Source organism: Sminthopsis crassicaudata, chromosome 5, assembly GCF_048593235.1.
Source record: "Sminthopsis crassicaudata isolate SCR6 chromosome 5, ASM4859323v1, whole genome shotgun sequence".
Classification (NCBI taxonomy): domain Eukaryota; kingdom Metazoa; phylum Chordata; class Mammalia; order Dasyuromorphia; family Dasyuridae; genus Sminthopsis; species Sminthopsis crassicaudata.
In genome coordinates, this window is record NC_133621.1 from 291,691,704 (window position 1) to 291,711,774 (window position 20,071).

The window sequence follows — 20,071 nt, forward strand, 5'->3', positions numbered from 1 at the left end:
AGACTTTTTACTGGGGGCAAGGGAGGAGCCAAGGAGGTAGAGCAGTGATTGTTGGGGGGATGGGGGGGTGTGATAATGATATGTATAAGGAATAGAAAGAAATGAACCCCAATGAAACATCTTTAAACACAGACACAAGAGAGGAATTTCGGGTAACCCAAAGAACTCTCTAAACATCAGATAGAGGCTATAAGCCTGTATCAGTGCTGGAAGGGATCCCAGTTCTGACTACGGAACGCTAAGCAGGAATATTAACAAAATAGATGTGGCCTCCAGTCCAAATGGGCACCTAGAAAGCACAGGCCTCTGGGGCCTAGTACTGTCAAGATCCACCAAACCCGGAGCTTTAGGATAAACTTCAAGGGTTTGCTATGAACTCTAAAACTCCACGAGTAGGGCAGATCCTTCACTCCTTTAAGACTCAGGTCAAGGGACAGCTGGGTGGTATAGTGGATAGAGCACCAGCCCTGGAACCAGGAGGACCTGATTTCAAATCTGGCCTCAGACACTTAACAGTTATAAGTTGTATCAGTCTGGCAAGTCCCTTAACCGCAGTGTTTCATCAAAAAAAAAAAAAAAAAAAAAAAAAAAAAAAAAGTTGAAAACTTCCCACAATCTGATGTTTTTCCTGAAGTACAATTCAGATACCCCATCTTTATCCCTGCACCATATCCCAGCCTTCTTCTTCTTATCCCTGACAAGGTAACTTTGCATCCCTGATTCATGTCCATGTACGCTTATAAAAACATGTCAAACTCATGCCATATATCACTCTCCCTCATAATGTCAACTCTTTCAGAACAGGTTATTTTGATTTTGTCTATGCAGAACCTGGAACATGGTAGATACTTAAGAAATGATTATTGATGGAGGGATGGAATTTTGGTTTTTAAAAATGAAGAAAAATATTTTTAAAAGGTAAAATATAAAGCAGAACCAGGAGATCACTATACACTTCAACAATGATACTGTATGAAGATATATTCTGATTGAAGTGGAAATCTTCAACATAAAGAAGATCTAATTCACTTCCAGTTGATCAATGATGAACAGAAACAACTACACCCAGAGAAGAAACACTGGGAATTGAGTGTAAAATGTTTGCCCTATGGTCTTTCTACCCAGGTTACTTTTATCTTTGCAATCCAGTTCTTACTGTGCAGCAAGTTTTACACACATATATTGTATCTAGGATATACTGTAACACATTTAACATGTATGGGATTGTCTGTCATCTAGGGGAGGGAGTGGAAGGAGGGAGGGGAAATTTTGGAAAAGTGAATACAAGGGATAATGTTGTAAAAAAAAAAATTACCCATGTATATGTACTGTCAAAAAAATTATAATTATAAAATTAATTTAAAAAATAAAATAAAAATAAAAGGTAAAATACAGATTAAAGGACTGCTTTTAAATGCAAAAGGTATAGGGAGAGAAGAAGTATCACTTTACAAGTCTTACTGGCTGAGAGTTGGTATCTTCCCTCTCAAGGGAAATTTTCTGTGTGTTTGTATATCCCTACTACAAATATTCATATGTGCATGCTGTCTCCCAGGTTAAAATATAAGCTTCTTGACAGCAGAGGTTATTTCTATTTGTATCCTCAAAACCAGCACAATGCCCCACACATAATAATAAGTGCTTACTGTAATCTTCTAAAATGTAATGTTCTCTGTTGAGGTTTTCTTGGGTTAGGGTTAGGGTTAGTCTTTGTTTCAGTTCAATAATCACCACACAAGTAGCCAAGGGTTAAAGTCCAAATCCTTTATTGTCTCCTTCACTTGGGGCTCGGCTAGTTTTTCTGGAGGCCTTCCAGATCTTGGTTTCAGTGGAGAAGTGAAGGAGGAGAGCCTGCCACCACTTCTCTGGTCTTCCCTCCTTCTCTTTCTGGCTGAGCTTGTTCGAGCTTATGTGGTTTCTTATCAAAGGTGTGAATCTTGTGGAACTGTAGTAAGTACTAAGTACATGTAGTGAACTAGAGAATTGTTAAGCACCCTGCTAAATAACCATTGTCTCTATCATTTCCACTGAGTTAGCACCTTGTTTCAAGTTCTGGCCCATAACATGTTCCGCTTTCTTTTGTTTTTAAAACATAGGTGGTCATGACCTCCCTGACTTCTCAAGAAGATGAGAATCCCCCAAAAAGAGGTGATCACGCCTTCCCTGATTGCTCAAAAAAGAGGTGAAAACACCATAAAAGGAGGTGATCATGCCCTCCCTGACATCTCATGGTCCCTTCCATTCACCACTTTCTGGATCCTTCACATCACCTGGCAATTACCTAAAGATAGTGGAGCTGCTTGCCCTGGTGGGTTATAAAACCTGTCTGCCGGAGCCAGTGCATCTTTATCAAAAATTTAAAAATTAATGGTATAAAGAGCTAAATTTAGAAGTTCTCCAGGGTTACTGTGGCTCCCTCTTTCTTTTGTTTTAATGTCTCTTTTTCTCCTCTTTATTACTGCCTGACCTGGAGGATTAAAAGGTATGCCAGTGATGTGTAAAATCTGATACTATGCACAAAAGTGTGCAAAATGTTTAGAAGTATATGCAGGTCCATTGTCTGTTTTTATTGCTTGTGGCACACCCATAATTGCAAATGCTTGTATAAGGAATTCAGTGACCACTTGGGCTGTCTCTTTTGCTGATGGTATTGCAAAAGTGAATCCTGAAAAGGCTTCTACCACCTTGTTTCAAGTTCTGGCCCATCACACTTAATAAATGCTGATTTATTGATTTAACAAATCCAAACCAGAGTGTAATTGTTTACTCAATTGAGGAAGTTTATATAAGTCAGAAATAAAAAAAATCTTTGAAGAAACATGTGTTATTTTTTCTCCATCTTCCTCTGAAAAATGAAACAAGGTCCAGAGGATGCTAGATAGGAATCGGCCCCACTTTGAAAAACAAAAAGTGACATCCCCAAGAGTACAAAGTCAGGGGCACAGCATTGGACCCCAGTACCCTGACATTTACCCCACTGCTCTCTCCACTAAACATGAGTACTCTTGATCAAGAGCTGAAATACCAAAACCACAGCGGAAGAAACCAGATATTGTCATCTTGATATACTGTGTTCAGAAGACTACAGTCTCCTAGTCTTGCTGTTCTTCCGTCTGCCTACTCTTTGAAAACCTTGCTGATCTGACCTTTAAAAAAGCTCAAGCCAGCTTTTCCCTCAGCACCTACTCCTTTAGTTCCCCTAGCAGAAGAATAGCGCTATTCAGAGTTCTAGTCTGAGAAACACAAAGCTGATACTGAATCATTCAAACCAAATTCCAAAGATGACAATAAATACTTTTCAATTTCTCCTCATTAAAGTAAATAAAGTTGCCCAGTAACATTAAAAGCTCAAGGGCCAGCAGATAGCATGCACATGGCTTGGGAGCAAGTCAGATCCTTCTGCTTCCTTTCTGGAAAATGAGGAAATCTAATCCAATAATGAAACACTTCCTCTGTCCCAAGCTCCTGTGTGTAAGTTGTGTAAGGGCATACAAGGCAGATATAATAGGCCCTGATTACAAAGAGCTTAGAATCAAAAAAAGTAGTCAGCAAGTATCCCCAATACTCTGCTATAAGAATAAGTGAGAAAGTTGGGGTCCCAAAAAGATTGAGGTTCCAGATGTTGCAAGGTGTCTCAAAAAAATCTGCAAGCTCAGACCTGTCTCCAAGTCAAGGGACAAAGTGTATTATATCGTAACCCCAATCAAAGTGAGCTAAGTTCCAAAAGAAGTTAGCAAAGAACCGGAGACAAGAAGATAAATTTGTAGGAAAAACTTAGAGAAACCAAGTGCTTTATGTCACTGATATACTAATTTTATGGCTTAGAGGTGGAATTAAAAAGTAGTTTGGTTCTGAGTTTGTGCACAGGTGTAATACCTATAATTCTCTGGGCAGAGCTCAAGAGGGAAATCTTTCAGAGGTGTATTTTTAGGCCTGAAATGTCACTATCTCAAGTGACAAACAACCAATTTTGTTCCTGCCTCTGTCAACTTTAAGCACCTCATTATTATTGCTCATTAGTCTCAGGAACTTTATCACTGCCCAACAAGCTGTTATCTGACAGCCAGCAATATTTGTAGGCACAGTATCCTGGTCATATAGAGTAAACTAGGGCAGGATAACCTATGGGAAGAAATATATCATTTTCAACTATATCACTCCCAAGGCCAAGGGACTGTAGAATTATTGCTATGTCTCCCCTAGAAACTGCACCATATCAGCTCTTTTCAACAATGAGGTGATTCAAGGCAGTTCCATTAGACTTGTGATGGAAAGTGCCATCCATATCCAGAGAGAGAACTATGGAGAATGCATCATAGCATAGTATTTTCATCTTTTTTGTCATTTGTTTGCTTGGTTTTATTTTCCTTTCTCGGGGTCTTTTGCCATGAGTTGATTCATTTTGAGCTGATTTTTCTTGTACAATATGATTAATATACAAATACATTTAGAAGAATTGCACATGTTTAATCTGTATCAGACCACTTGTTGTCTAGAGGAAGAGGAAGAAAAATTTGAAATGCAAAAATTTGAAAAACAAGGTTTTGCAAAGGTACATGTTGAAAACTATCTTTGCATATATCTGGAAAAAATTAAAATACTATTAAAAAATAAAGGGATAAAATAAATGAAAAGAAGAATGTAGAGAGAAAAGAAAGAAGCCCTAGGTTGGAACATACCCCCTTAAGGAGCAGGAAGATCAAGTGATCTCAGTTTCCTCAATTGTAGAATAGCAGCTACCTCTTGAGATTATTGTGAAAATCAAATGAGCTAATATTCTGCAAACTTTAAAGTGTTACAAAAATGTCAGCTAACTATTACTTAAAGGAAACGTGTGCAAAGATCAGAAAATTCAACAAACTATATACCAAGTTGATTTGAAATTATTTTGTCAGAAGAAGAGCCCTAACCAATCATAAGCGAGAAGCATTGTGAAAGGCTGAAGCAAAAGGTAGCACATGAGTTGAGCCTTGAGTAGAGCTAGAGCACCTAGTAAAGATTTGAGGCATGGGAGGCAACCTATTCAAAAACATGGAGGGGGGAGACTGAATATCATGCATGGGACACAGTCACTAATCCAGTCTGTCTAGACTGAAGTTAAGGGGAAGTAAGGCTGGAGGAAAGGCTTTCAGCATCAAACAGAGAAAGCTCATATTTGATGCCAGAAACAAAAGGAACCTAATTTCTTGATCAGAGGGGAATGACCTAGAGAGACCTATATTATGGCGTGATCCATTTGGCAATTCTGTAGTAGAGAGAGTATAGAAAGACTAGTTACTATGAGACCTACTGTTAGAAGAGATGCTAAAGACTGTCTAGTCCAGATGAGGAAACTGAAACCCAGAGAAATCAAATGACTTCTTCAAGATCATCCAAGGAACAATATGTGTAAGAGATTGATGACCTCCAGGATGATGGCAGGAAAAAAGGGAGTTGATGCTCGGGGGTGGAGATGGTAACGGCATGATTTGGCAACTAACAAGGGGCTGATGGTATGAAACACACACACACACACACACACACTTCTTTTTAATTAATTTATCAACACCCTAAAGTCAGAGAGAGATCAGACTTCACTCTGGTTCAAACTACACTTGAAGTGCTGGGGGCCATATGTCTAACATCTCTGCCTTAGGGCAGAGTCATGTGGACATGGAGAAGGATCCAGTAAAGCAGTCACATGGCAAGATGACCAAAAGAAAATAAGATTTAACGCCCCCCCCCCCCGGGGGCTAAGGGGGTACAGCTATTACATCTCCTGGATTACTATCCATAGATAGAGCACCAGCGCCTGAAGTCAGGAAGATCTGATTTCAAATCTGGCTTCAGATACTTAATTCTGAACTGTATGCCCTAGGCAAGTCATTTAACCCCAACTGACTCACAAAACAAAACAAAACAAAACAAAACAAAAACAAAAACAAAAAACATTCTGGGAGGAGGGAAAAGTGGGACACTAATACATGGTTGGTAGAGCTGTAAAATTATCCAACCACTCTGGATAACAACTTGGAACTCTGCCCAAAGTCCTATAAAACTGCAATACCCTTTGATCCAGTAGTATTTCTACTAGCTCTGTATTCCAAGGAAATCATAAAGAGTGAAAAGGGGCCCACATGTGAAATGTTTGTAGCAGTCCTAGCAAGGAATTAGAAATTGAGTGGATGCCCATCAACAGGAATAAGTTATGGTATATGAATGTAATATTGTTCTATAAGAAATGAGCAGGCTGACTTCAGAAAATCCTGGAAAGACTTACATAAACTGATGCTAAGTGAAGGGAGCAGAACCAAGAAAACACTGTAGATAATAACAAGATTCTGTGATGGAGCTGGCTCTTCTGAACAATGTGATGATTCAAGGCAGTTGCAACAGATTTGGGATAGAAAATGTCATCTGCATCCAGTGAATGTAACAAATTACAAAGGGGTAAAAATATAAGTGAGATGTAAGGATATGGAAAAATATAGACAGCTATTCCTAGGAATTGGGAAATGAAAGCCAGCAGAATTATGGGATGATCTTTTAAGTATGGGGTTGAATCAAGTGAACCTTTATTTAAACAGCCAGAAGGAAAAAAAGATGGCTCAGCATCAAATATCACAGATTGATCCCAAAAAGTTGAAGACAGAGAATAGGCCCCAGTACAAGTTTGGTGGCATGAAGAATGCTCAGTGACATTGAAAAAGAACAGTGTCAGTAAAGTGTTGACGATGGTAGCCTCTCTACTCCGTGAGAGTACATGGCAAGAGGAGTGATGAGGGATGAGTTAGCAAAGGCAGAAAGTACCAATTACTCTGAGGTTGGGAGTGAAGAATAGAAATAGGATGGCAAGACTTAAAGGAAAATTCCATATTTTCTTTTTAGGACAGAGAATGCTAATAGGTTTAGAGTAAAACTTACCCAAAAGGAAAAGAATGAAACTTCATAAAACAGAAAATGATCCATAGAGCAAAAGCGATTAGAAGAGATACAAAAGATTCTGAAACAAGTAACCTGCTACCTTTTTACTAATAGAAAGCAATTTTCAAATTAGTATCCACATGAGTAATATCTACTTAGTAGAGGTGAAAGATGTAAGAAATAAGAATATAACAAAAGCCAAAAAAGCAGAGTCTGGTGAGGCAAACAGGTTCTCTCATTTTTTAATTTCATAAACTGGTCCTTTAAAAGGCATTTACTTAAATCATACCAAATAAATGTGAAAGGGATAGCTTTGGACTAATGTGAAAGATGGTAGCATCAAACTTTAAAAAAAAAATTATCAACAAAAAAAAAACAAAAAAAACAAAAAAAAAAAAAACAAAAAAAAAAAAACCTCAGTGCTGGTGGGACAGTAGGAAAACAGGCAGATGCTGTTAACAAGCAATTAAAGAAGTATCTGTATCCAATTTATTCATGTTTTTGTATTCTGTTACTCATTGTTGGATGCTACATTACTGTTTTCATGGTCAGAGTCATGTTGGTCTTTCAGAAGTTCAAACATTACAAAGCTCCCCTAGTTTATATTTTACCAGAGCATACTATTGTGTTCATTTTGCAAGCCGATTGATATACAGTAAATCTTTCAGATCATTGGCTAATAAACCCTAAACATCTTAGTCTTCTGCAATAAGACAGATCTGGAAAGCAGATTAATTAAAATGCAAAAAAAAAAGAAATGGAACACTCACCTGTACTATGTCTAAAACCATGCCAGCTGAAACTGTTCCAAATCCTGCCAGCAGAAATGGCACCAGGATCTGTAAGGCCATCGTGCCACTGGACTCCTTTGGCAATCTGTGATTCCCTTCCCCAATGAGATCTTCATCACCATCACTAGACATGTCTTCATTTTTTAACATGGCAGCTGTTTCTGAATTCTCCCTTCCATCACAGTAATTATAGTTAGCATAGTCATCATACTTTGGGCTACAGCTTGATGGAACATGTCCGTTATTGCCATGAAAAGATTGCTCTGAAAAATGGTGGTATTCCATGTGTTGATCTGTTCTTATGTTAAATGTCTGTGCTGAGGCTGGCAGGCCATCTTGCCAAATGCCATCTTGATTTTTATGATAAATGACAGGCACCATACTCAATAGAAGGCTTAAAAATGTGTCAGGCTGAACTGTATTTAAATGGAGAGTCCAATTTACCAATCTTTCTCCACTGTTGACTATGCCGCTGGTTCTGTTTGTGATAGCTCTTCCTTTACTATTAGTCATATTGTTGTCACAATGCCCCTGTCCCTGTGCTCCGTGGGTCTCAACGTGCATGAGAAAACAGCAGGTGACTCAAATACAAACAGGGCTTTAAAGCAAAGAGCAGACAAAAGCCAATGATTTCAGTGATCTAAAATGTTTGGTAATTTCACAGACAGAATTTGACCTGGAAAAGAAAAAGAAAAAAAAGCAGATTAATCATCTTACTATATGGACTTTTATTATTAAAGAAACATAACAGACTAATTTTAAAACATATACACACAACAATATTTAGAAAACCAACTGATGGGCTTAAGCAAATTTAAAGAGGAGTTCAATTATCATTCAATCCTTCACTCTACAAACTATTTAAAAAAAACTCAAAACAAACCTCTCAAAAAATGTTATTTTGAATAGCAAATGAATTTTTCACTAAGAGATCTTCATTTGTCAAATTTAGAATAACAAAAATATTAAAATTTTGAAAAGGGGGGGGAGAGAGCCCTCAGAATCACAGGATCTTTCTTCTAATTGCAACTCTCCCTGAAACATGAAGCCACTCTAAAATCATTCCTAACAAGTACTCATTTGCCCTCAGTACAAAAAGACAAAAAGCAAAAAATTTCTTTACACCTCAAAAAGCTAAGTTCAAAAAATGCACTAGACTCTCTTGTATTTGGATGATCCTACACTTGAAGAAAGGACAGACGAAGAAGAACAGACTGGCACTACCTAGGGGCAAGTGTGACTTCTACACCATCTTATACCAAATAAAAAACCAAGGAAATGCTTTTATTCTCCTAGTACCTCCCTTAGTTAATAGTAGGAAGGTCAGACATTTTAATATAGTAGTTCAGATGGACAAAGGAACAGTAATATTTCTTGAATCCTTAAATTACCAGAGATTTCACAATCCACTCTTTTTTCTCTTCCTATCATTTGCTAAGTTGAAAGTTCCTTGAACTCTTTTTTTTTTTTTTCTTTACAAAGGTTAAGTCTACTCCTATTCCAATTTAAACAAATTACAGCTTGACAAAATGAATAAATTCTGATCATCAAGTTGGGTGACCAGTGGAATCTAAGGCAATAAATGTATAGTATGAAGGGCAAAAGCAGGACTGCAATCACCTCAGAACATTTAGGCAAAAGTAATGTGCTATTTCTGCACTATAAGAAACAGTAACAGGAAAGATTGAGAGGAGTTTGAAAAACTATTAGGGACTTATGGGAAGTAAACAGCACCAAGAAACAATATACACAATGATAACAAGAGTGGAAATGAAAACACAAAGAAATGAACAAGGCATCGTTAAAACTATCATTTGTCCAAGAGAAAAGATGTAACTCCTTTTTGCTAAAAACACACCCTAAGTATGTGAGATATTGTACATACTCAAATAATGTTGGTGTGTTGGTTTTGCTGAACTGCTTTTTTTTTTCTTTTTTCTCTTTCCTTTCTAATAAAGAAGAACTCACTGGATTCACACACATACACATATATAGAAATGTATGTGGGTGTGCACACGTGTGTCCCTAAGGCCAATATTTAATCCACTTTGCTACCAAGGTCCTAGAAAAAAAGAATACAGATAGGTTGGGAAGGGATTTTAAAATGCCAAAAAGAGTTTTTTATTTGATCCTAAAGTACTAAGAGACCACTGGAATATATTGAGGAAGAGAACAGTTATGTGAAGAATTGATGGGAGAGGGCAATGCTAGGGACTTGAGCCAAAGAAACCAATTAGGAAACAACTGAAGTGGTCCCGGGAGAGGTGAGGAGAGTCTGCACTGGGGTGGCAGACTAAGTAGAGAAAGAATCTGAATGAGGGATATTAAGGTCGAAATGACAAGATTTAGCAGCTGACTGGATACTTGGGATAACCAAGGGTACAAACCTAGGAAACTGGAAAGAAGGTGGGTGGATGTAACAGAAATAGGAGAGTTTAGAAAAGGGATGTTTGATATTTAACATGTATAAGACTGCCTGACATCTAGGGGAGGGGGTTAGAGGGAAGGAACAGAAATGAGTGCAAGGGATAATGTTGTAAAAAAAATATATACCCATGCATTTGTTCTGTCAATAAAAAATTATTAAAAAAAAAAAAAAGAAAGAAAGAAAAGAGAAAGTGAGAGAGGGAAGGAGAAATATAAAGAGAGAGAGGAAAGGAACATAGAAATGAGGAGAATGCATGTGTTGTAAAGATACAGTACTAAAGGACATCTTTCTCAGCATCTTTTGGGTTATTTTGACATTTCACAGACATTCAATTCTATTTTGCTCTCTCCATATAAGCATCTAAAAGACTTCAGCTCTTGGTATTTTCAGAGCAAAGCTCTAGAGAATAGTTTCTCAAAGGCTATTTATTCTTCTTGATTTGGGAGGCTACTTTTATTTTGCAAGAATAAAATGAAACACAAGTTGACATATTTTATGTTCTTGGGTGCTCCAGTACTAAAAGCAGGTCTTCCCCATTTCCCCACACCTTCTGGTACCTCATTCTCTGCTAAAAGGGTTTACGTTTAGATTTCAACTTTGGAGTTTTAATTCTGGGATTTTAATCCTATCACAACTCTAAAAGAGAACTTCAAGTTTTTCTTAGATTTGCTATACAATAAAAAACATGAAATCACACACACAACAAAAAGGATGTTTGGGATAGAGGAAAATAACTATTTTGAATATGTTGGGTTTGATAATTGGTAATAAACAACTGGAGCTGAGGAGAAGGAATAGGGCTGGATTTATAGATATGGGATGAGATCACCAAGTGAAAGCATAAGAGGCCCCAGGACAGAATTAACTCACAGTCAGGGATTTGGAAGTTAAGTAGGAAGGGAGACAAAGAAGAAGCAATCAGATTGGCTGAAGAACCAGGAGAGAATAGTGTTAAGAAAATCCAGAGAAGAGGGTGGTCAAACATTTCAGAGATGAAGAAAGATGAGGTTGATGAAAAGGCCATCAAATTTAATAACAAAGAGATCAAGACTGGCAACTATGGAGAGATTGATTCTGGATGAATAATAATATCAGAAGCCAAATTGTAAAAATAGGAGAAGTGAGTAAGAAGAGAGGAAATGGCAGAAAGAAAAGTAGAAAGCTTTTTTCCTGGGAATTTTTGGATGTGAAAGAACAGAAACATTAAGAGTGTGAGGGGCTAAGGGAAGATATTAGAAGCATGGAGACTTGATCATTTTTGTATTTAGAAGGGGAGAGACTAAAAACTGGGGTGGGAATGGGAAAAGGTAGAGATGCTTGTGAGGGCAGTGTCCTGGAGAGGGTAGCATTAGGTTACATGTTTAACAATGAGGTGATTCAGGCCAGTTCCAATGATCTTGTAATGGAGAGAGCCACCTGCACCCAGACAGAGGCCTGTGGGATCACAACACAGCATTTTCACTTTTTGTTATTTCTTGCTTGCATTGTTTTCTTTCTCATTCTTTTCCTTTTTTATTTGATTTTTCTTGCGCATGCTGCATGATATTTGTGGAAATGTGTATAGAAGAAGTGCACATGTTTAACATATGTCACTTGCTATCTAAGGGAAGGGATGGGAGAAGAGAGGGAAAAATTTTGGAACACAAGGGTGAATGTTGAAAATTATCTATGCATATATTTTGAAATTAAAAAGCTTTTAACTAAAAGAAGGATAAATGCTTAAGGGTAAATCCGTTTGATGAAGTCCTGAGTAACTAGGTAGGGTTGGCAGAGAAGCACTAATAGAAATGCTCTCTTTGGCAGGCAGGGAAAAGCACTGATGAGAATCAGTTTAACCTCAAAATCCCACCCTCTGTGGAGGTCATGGATGGCCGCATCTTACTATGTCTACTCAGAAATTCAAATTACATCAAACCCCTGAGGTTAAACTTCCCCTATAAATCTGTCCATGGCTCATGCCATTTTTGTTGAAGCCCCCTGGGTTACGCCCGCCACAGCATTCTGCCTCCCCCATGTCTCTCCTCTCATCCTCCCCACACTTCTATTCTTTCTCCTTCTTATAGCTAACAAACTCTTTTAGGGTGCTAATCTCCTCTATACATTTATTCTGCCAGATAAGTTACTTCAACTTCACGAGATGTCCCCTTTTCTCCTGGTTCCACTTGAAAACCTTTTCCATTATTAACTGTGAAAACCCCTTTCCTTACTAACTCTGTGCTCTCCCAACTCTACTTCATATTTATCATTCTTGGTGTCTATCTTACCTCTTCATTTTGCCTATAATCTCTTCTCCTAAATAAACCTACCTTTTGTGAAAGGGAAAGGTCATTGTGAGTTCTTCACAACACTGAACCCCAACATTTGGTGCCTACAATCTCATCATCTGGTGCTAAAACCCAAATACATCATTTGGACCCAGAAATTGCTCTCCTAAATCACATCACTTGGTTCACATTAAGTTCATCTTTTAAAAAAAACAGACATTTCACTGAATGGGCCACTTAGTACATCACTAAAGGTCTTCAGCCTTTGCCACATGATTACATGATAGGAATGTTACCAAAGGACCTGCATGCTCTTGATAGGATCTGGACCACTTAAGCCCTTCTATCATTGTTTCTATGGATCTACAAATGGATGACTGACCAACTTCAGGCTGAACATCTCTGCAATACTACCAATACCCAAGAGTTGCACTCAGGCACCAAACACTAGAATAAAGACAACTAAAGGAATGTTAATACCCTTTACAGCTCCCCTTTTTTCCATCCCTACCCACACCAGAAGTGGACAGTAGGTACAATGCCAGGCTGAGTTCAAATCAGACTCAGACCTTCACTAGCTGTGTGGCTTTCAGCAAGTCACAACCTATTTGCCACAGTTTCCTTATCTGTAAAATAGAGATAATATAAAAAAGCACCTCGCTCTTGGATTCTTGGGAAGATCAAATAAAATAATAATTGTAAAGCCCTTAGTAGTGCCTGGTACATAATATTATAATTAATAATTGTCTTATATTCAAAATATTAATGCTACAACTGTTACTTAAAATTAAGAATGATACATTATTCTTCGTAGATTCACTAGACCAGAATGTCAGGAAAACCTGACCATGATGGGGAGGGGGTGGAAGGAAGAGGATGGGGAGGAAGTGTTCTGACTTAAGTGTAAATATTATTATTGCTTTTATCTTAGGAAATGGGAAACAGCGTAACAAATTAACAGGTAGGTATATAGGATGACTGTATTATACGAAGTTTAATTCTCAATTATTACCTAAACTACTTGGTTTGATGATGTCATATCCAGCACACTGTGAACTTGCTTGGTAAAAGTATCCTATAGTGGAGGAAAAAGGATGAAACAATGATTAACCAACAATGGAGGGAAGACAAAACTATTCATCCCTTCTTTTGTTTCTGTTTTCTCAGTTAAGAAAGCTATTTGGATTGTCCAAAAATAAGGGAGAGAACAGCTAGATGGTACAATGGATAGAGCAGCAGCCCTGAAGTCCAGAGGACCTGAGTTCAAATTCAACCTTAGATAGTTAACACTTACTAGCTATGTGACCCTGGGCAAGTCATTTAACCTCCATTGCCTTGACAAAAAAAAAAAAAAAAAATATCACACCCCCACACACACAAATAATAGGAGATAGAGAGTATATGGTTGTGCTCAATAAGTTTAATATGGGTATACTAAACTTTAATCTAGTTACCCCCCGGTAGCTACCTAACAGTCTTGCAAAAGCTGCAGATATCACTGATGACTGCCAATGAGGCTCAAAAGATCAGAGCACAGGTGAGCTACTGAAAAGAATGCAGAGTCTGCATCCATAGGCCAGTGAGTATTACTCTGACCTGGCAAAATCCCAGAACTAATTGTTTAAATAGAATGGTTATTTTCAATAACAAGCTATACCAAGATACCTTTATTTGCTTTTTTTTTTTTTTTTAAAGGATGGCCAGTCAGAAAAATGACCTAGATAACATTATCTAGATTTTGTCAAAGCACTAGACCATCTCTCAAGTGATTCTTGTGGAGAAGCTGGAGAGATATGGTTTAGATAATAGTACAGTTGGGTAAATTAGTAACTGGCTTAATAGCTGGATCCAGAATGCAATCAATGACAAGTAGAATGTCAATGATAATGTCAAGGAAAATCTATACTGCATTCCACAAGGGTGTATCCTTGGTTCTGTTTTAACATTTTTGCCAATGATTTCAATGAAGTCAAGCTTACAAATTTACAGCTTAGAAAAAATTAGTATAATAGCTAACATGTTAAAATTAAAATCCAAAAATATCAGGGTCAACTCTAATAAGATGAATTTTAAATAGAGACTCATTAAGTAATGAAGTCTTACCTTAGAGTTAAAATAAAAAATTACAAATATAAGATGGAGGAAGTACAATTCATCTGAAAATCATCTGGGGATTTTAATAGACCACAAGACATATGTCAACAATGTAATATGATTCTCTCCCTCCCTTCCCTCTCCCTCTCCTTCCCCCTCTTCCTCCCCCCTCTTTCTCCCTCTTCCTTTCTCTCTCTCTCCCTCTCTATTTTCTTTCTCCCCTTTTTCTCTTTCTCTCTTTCTTTCTTTCTCTGTGTATCTCTCTCACACATGTATACATACATATATATGTATACACAAAATATATAAATATAAAGAGAGAAAACAGAGATGGGGAAGAGAGAGAGACACAGACAGAGACAGAGAAAGAGAGAGAAGGAGGGAGGGAGGAAGGGAAAGATAGATCTAGGCTATAATCTATTGAAATAACTCTGTACTCTGGTTTAGTCAGAACATAATGTAGAATATCGTGTTCATCTTTGGACACCATATGTTAATGGCATTGATAAAAGGGTTTCCAGAAGAGGAAAAGAAGGATAAGCCATTGAGAAGACATCATATGAGAAGTCAAATCCCCTCTGAAAAAAGAGAGTATATTTAAAATATTTAAAAATTATTGGTGGAGGAAGGATTAGAAAGATCAAAACTAGGAGTAATGGGAGAATGTTTCAGATGCTTAATATAAAGAAAAAATTTCTAACAATTATAGTGGAACAGGAACTCTGGAGAAAGTCAATTCCCTCTCATCTCAAACAGAAATTAGTTGATCAATTGCTAGTGATACTGTAGAGAGGATATTTGTTCTGTTATTCCTTCCAATTGTTTGATTATATGTTCAACCTCAAAATATCCAAAAGGGCCATTGCATGATCCCCACAATAAACCACCTGGAAATTAGGACTCTTGCAATATATTACAGCTCTTAAAGCATTCTGACTCAGAAGGCATACTTTCACTTTTCATTTTTTATTTAATAACTTTTTCTTATGAGTTTCTGTTTGCAGTTTAAAATATATAATAAGGAAACAGATAATATTTCATGTACAATTAAATAGCTTTCAGAGATGCCATACTTGACATGATGATAGATTTAGTTATCTTAGCTTATAATAAATTCATTTATATCGTTCTTGGGGCTCTGCTTTAAATAATATTGGGAATTTCATTTTACATTTTCCCCTTAAATTACAAGTCTCTAAATTCAAGGCAGATGTCAAATAATTTATCTCCTTACAGGAACCCAAATGGTACCACAAGGATCTTAATGATTGGCTTAATTGACATCCATGAATCTAGTTGTCTCCATTCAATCTGTCTTCCACAGCTAGGTGCTAAACTGATATTCTTAAAACAAAAATCAAATCCCATCACATCCCTGCTAATAAAGTTTTTGTTTTTTATTAAGCTTTTTATTTTCAAAACATGCTCGGATAATTTTTCAACATTGACTTTTGCAAAATCTTATGTTCCAAATTTTTCCCCCTTTTTCACCACCCCCTCCCCCTAGATGGCAAATACAATACATGTTAAACATGTTAAAATATATACATATATATGTTAAATCCAATATATATATATATATATATATATATATATATATATATGTATATATATATATTTATAAAATCATCATGCTGCACAAAAAAAAATCAGATCAAAAAGGAAAAAATGAGAAAGAAAAAAAATGCACGCAAAAAAAAAATAAATAAATAAAAGTTAAAATGCTATGTTGTGTGTGATTCACACTCAGTTCCCATGGTCCTCTCTCTGGGTGTAGATGGCTTTCTTCACTACAAGAGCAATGGAACTGACCTGGATTATCTCATTGTTGAAAAGAGCCACGTCTATCAGAATTGATCATCATATAATCTTGTTGCTGTGTTTAATGATTTCTTGATTCTGCTCATTTCACTCAGCATCAGTTCAGTAAGTCTCTCCAGGCCTCTCTGAAATCATCCTGTTCATCATTTCTTACAAAACAGTAATATTCTATAACATTCATATATCATAACTTATCCAACCATTCCCCAACTGATGGGCATCCACTCAGTTTCCAGTTTCTGGTCACTACGAAAAGGGCTGTCACAAACATTTTTGCACATGTGGGTCCTTTTCCCTCCTTTATGATCTCTTTGGGATATAAAAGCCCAGTAGAAACACTGCTGGATCAAAGGATATGCACATTTTGATAGCCCTTTGGGCACAGTTTCAAATTGCTCTCCAGAATGGTTGAATTCTTTCACAACTCCACCAACAATGTATCAGTGACCCAATTTTCTCATATCCCCTCCATCATTCAGCATTATTTTTTCCTGTCATCTTAGCCAATTTGAGAGGTGTGTAGTGATAATTCAAGAGTTGTCTTAATTTATATTTCTCTGATCAATAGTGATTTAGAGCACCTTTTCATGTAACTAGAAATGGTTTCAATTTCTTCACCTGAAAATTGTCTATTCATATCCTAATGATGCGGGTTGTGGTCCCTTTAAGAAACTAGTCTTTTCAGTTTTATTCTTTTCTGATTCCCAACCCTTCCTAGCTGATGCAGTATCAATTCAAGGAGCTAGGACCCTTGATTCACAAATCCTGGTCAAAAGCACCCCTTTGAATTCCAATAGGATATCTGGGCTCTCCCAGCCCCCATGGGATCTGAGCCAACCTGGGCTGTCCCAAGCCCCCATTCTAATGATCTGCTCAGGTTTCCCAACCCCCACCAAGCAAATTCTAGCTCTCCCTGAAACTTGGGACTCCACCCACAGGCCCTTTTAGCTAAATCTCTCCTTATAAATGAGCCAAGCTGGGGTCCTCTCTTTATAGAGGGTCTAAACATGCCAGCACCATGCTTGGCACCAAGGATTCTTTGCCCACTGGAACACTGTTCCCAGTGCCCTCTTATCTCTACCTTCACCTTTTAACTAGACTTTAACCTTACTTCCAAACCCTATAATAAACCTCTTTTATCAATCTAGGTTTTCTGGTCTGAAAATTCCTTTACAAGGGACTCTTGAGCCGCTACTACACCTCATTTAACTCCTTCTCCTTGTGCCAACTGCAAAGGGGTTGCAGGGGAGCTCAATTTGACTCCCTGTACCCTGAACCTGCCACTAGACCTCAATTTGATTTGGGTACCCCAAATCTAGACCTCTTCACTTTGACCAATTATCAATTTGAGAATGGCTTGAATTCCTATAAATTTGAGTCAATTCTCTATATATTTTAGAAACGAGGCCTTTATCAGAATCTTTGAATGTAAAAATGTTTTTCCCCACTTTATTGCTTCCCTTCTAATGTTGTCTGCATTGATTTTGTTTGTACAAAAAGTTTTTAACTTAATATAATCAAAATTATCTATTTTGTGTTCAATAATGTATTCCAGTTCTTCTTTGGCCCCAAATTCCTTTCTTTTGCACAGATCTGAGAGCTAAACTATCCTTTGTTCTAATTTGCTTATAATATTACTCTTTGTCTAAATCATGAACCCATTTTGATCTTATTTCAGGATACAATGTTAGGTGTGGCTCAATGCCTAGTTTCTACCATATTAGTTTCCAATTTTCCCAGCAGTTTTTGTCAAATAGTGAGTTCTTATCCCAAAAGCTGGGGTCTTTGGGTTTGTCAAACACTAGATTACTAGTGTAATATGTCAACGACTATTTTGTCCTGTGAACCTAACCCATTCCACTGATCGACTACTCTTATTTCTTAGCCAGTACCAAATGGTTTTGATGACTGCTGCTTTGTAATATAATTTTAGGTGCTCATGAAGTTTTGATGGCTTCCTTTTCAATAGTTTCAAACTCCTGTGGTTAGCAGTTAAAGCCCTTCACAAGCTAGCTCCAGGCCCTCCTATTTCCTGGGCTTTGGTCAAACTGGTTTGTTAGTTTCCATATATATATACATGACACTTCCTCTCTCAGATCAGAGGCATTCCATTGCCTGTTACTCTACCTTCTCTAGAAGGCCTTTCTTAACTTATTCAGTTATTAGTTGTCTCTCCCTCTCCCCTAAAACAAACAAGAACAAAAAACCTATCTATACTTTGAACTGACTTATCTATGTAAAGATGTGCTTCCCCTCAGTTGAACACAACTTAGAACACAAACTCTTTTAGGGTAGAGACTTTCATTTTTTGCCTTTGTATCTCCAAAGCCTAGTATAATACCTGAAACATATTAAGCCCTTAGGAAATTCTTGAATTTAATTAACTACTATTCTTTGCTAATTTTCAGCTCAGAATATTAGGGTCCAATGTCTAACCTCATCAATTCCATTAAATGGCTAATTCTTTTCCACTGGATTTTCTCAGTATCAAAGTTCCATGCACTAAACTCCTTGAATTTTTTTTTCTATTGCTCTCTAACTCCCTTTAATAGAGGGAGGATTACCAACTGGTCAGTGCCCTCAGTACAAATCTTAAAACCATTTTCAATTTCTTCCTCCTTGGCTTTCTAAGGCCCAATGTGACACCATATTAAGTTGCCTTTTCCATACCACTAATAATAGTCTTTTTATTCTAGTGAGCTCAGTTGTAAACTAGTAGAGCACTCTAAACAGCCTCTCCTTTTCAGTAAATTTGAATCTTCCACTATCTGCTGCTATTATTACCATCTATCAATCTCACTCCAAAACACTGGTTTCCTCTTCTAACTCCTGAGCCTCATTGTCTCATCCTGGTCCAAAATCCTCTACTAGTTTTATCCTAAACTACCTCAGGATCAGAGAAAAATATAAGCAGATAGCTTGAATGAGAAATGTCAGACAGACACACACTCAGAAGGTAGAATCCCAGATCCAGGACTAATTCATACTACAGACACCCAAATGCTTGCTGGATTCATTTGGGTAAAAAAGAAGGTACTATTAAATGAAATGAAATGGAAATAATCTATTTAACATGTATGGATCTGTATATTATAGAATTATTTCATCCATCACTATGGCCAAATACTTTATCAACAAGTACTCAAATTTCTGGTGAAGAAGCATCTCCCAAATATTTGTTGCTCTCCTCTCTCTCCTGAGATCCAGGCCTGCAAGACATGTCCATCCCTAATATACCCAAATGATCTTTCCTCTAAATTAACTGCTCTGAGCTTCCCTATTTTTGTCAAAGATCCTGACCATTCTTTCTGCCCCCCAGGTTTGCCATCTACAATTCTTCCTTCTCACTCACTAATCCTTGGCCCAGATTTTCTCCAGTCCATCTTCTCTCCATTTCTCCCATCTTTTGACATCTCACTCCCCAACCAGACTCTCAAGGACTCCATCACAAGTCTCTTCCCTCTCCAACTAAAACTCCACACAGATGACAAACTGATCTTTCTCAAGCACAGAGCCGATCATGGTGCCACTCCCCACTGCTTGGAGGACAAAACACATATTCCTCTGTTGAAAATGTCAAGCCTTTCACAATCTGGCTCCAGCCTCTCTCTAAGAAGAGATAAACCTGTTCATAGAGAGATTCCAAATCTCCATTGATTTGGAACTCTGGCCAAACCTCCATTTAAGGCACTCCGTCTCCCCCATGGAGGCCCTTGCACAAGCTGTCCCTCCCTACTTCCACCTTTCCCGACTCTTCCTGTACTTTTTCT

At 37.5% G+C, this 20,071-nt stretch overlaps 1 protein-coding gene across 6 annotated transcripts in view; it reads right to left on the reverse strand.

Annotated features, from left to right (window-relative positions):
• Positions 1-20,071, reverse strand: part of SLC41A2 (solute carrier family 41 member 2) — a 131,891-nt gene that overhangs the window by 85,575 nt on the left and 26,245 nt on the right. For 4 of the 6 annotated variants that reach the window (XM_074271458.1, XM_074271464.1, XM_074271463.1 and 1 more), the window contains exon 2: positions 7,674-8,370. In XM_074271458.1, coding sequence (XP_074127559.1) covers positions 7,674-8,258 — 585 coding nt within the window. In that variant the 5' untranslated portion in view covers positions 8,259-8,370. Of the gene's footprint in view, positions 1-7,673; positions 8,371-13,398; positions 13,462-20,071 lie in introns of all 6 variants that reach the window. The other 2 variants (XM_074271459.1, XM_074271461.1) reach the window with 1 other exon arrangement.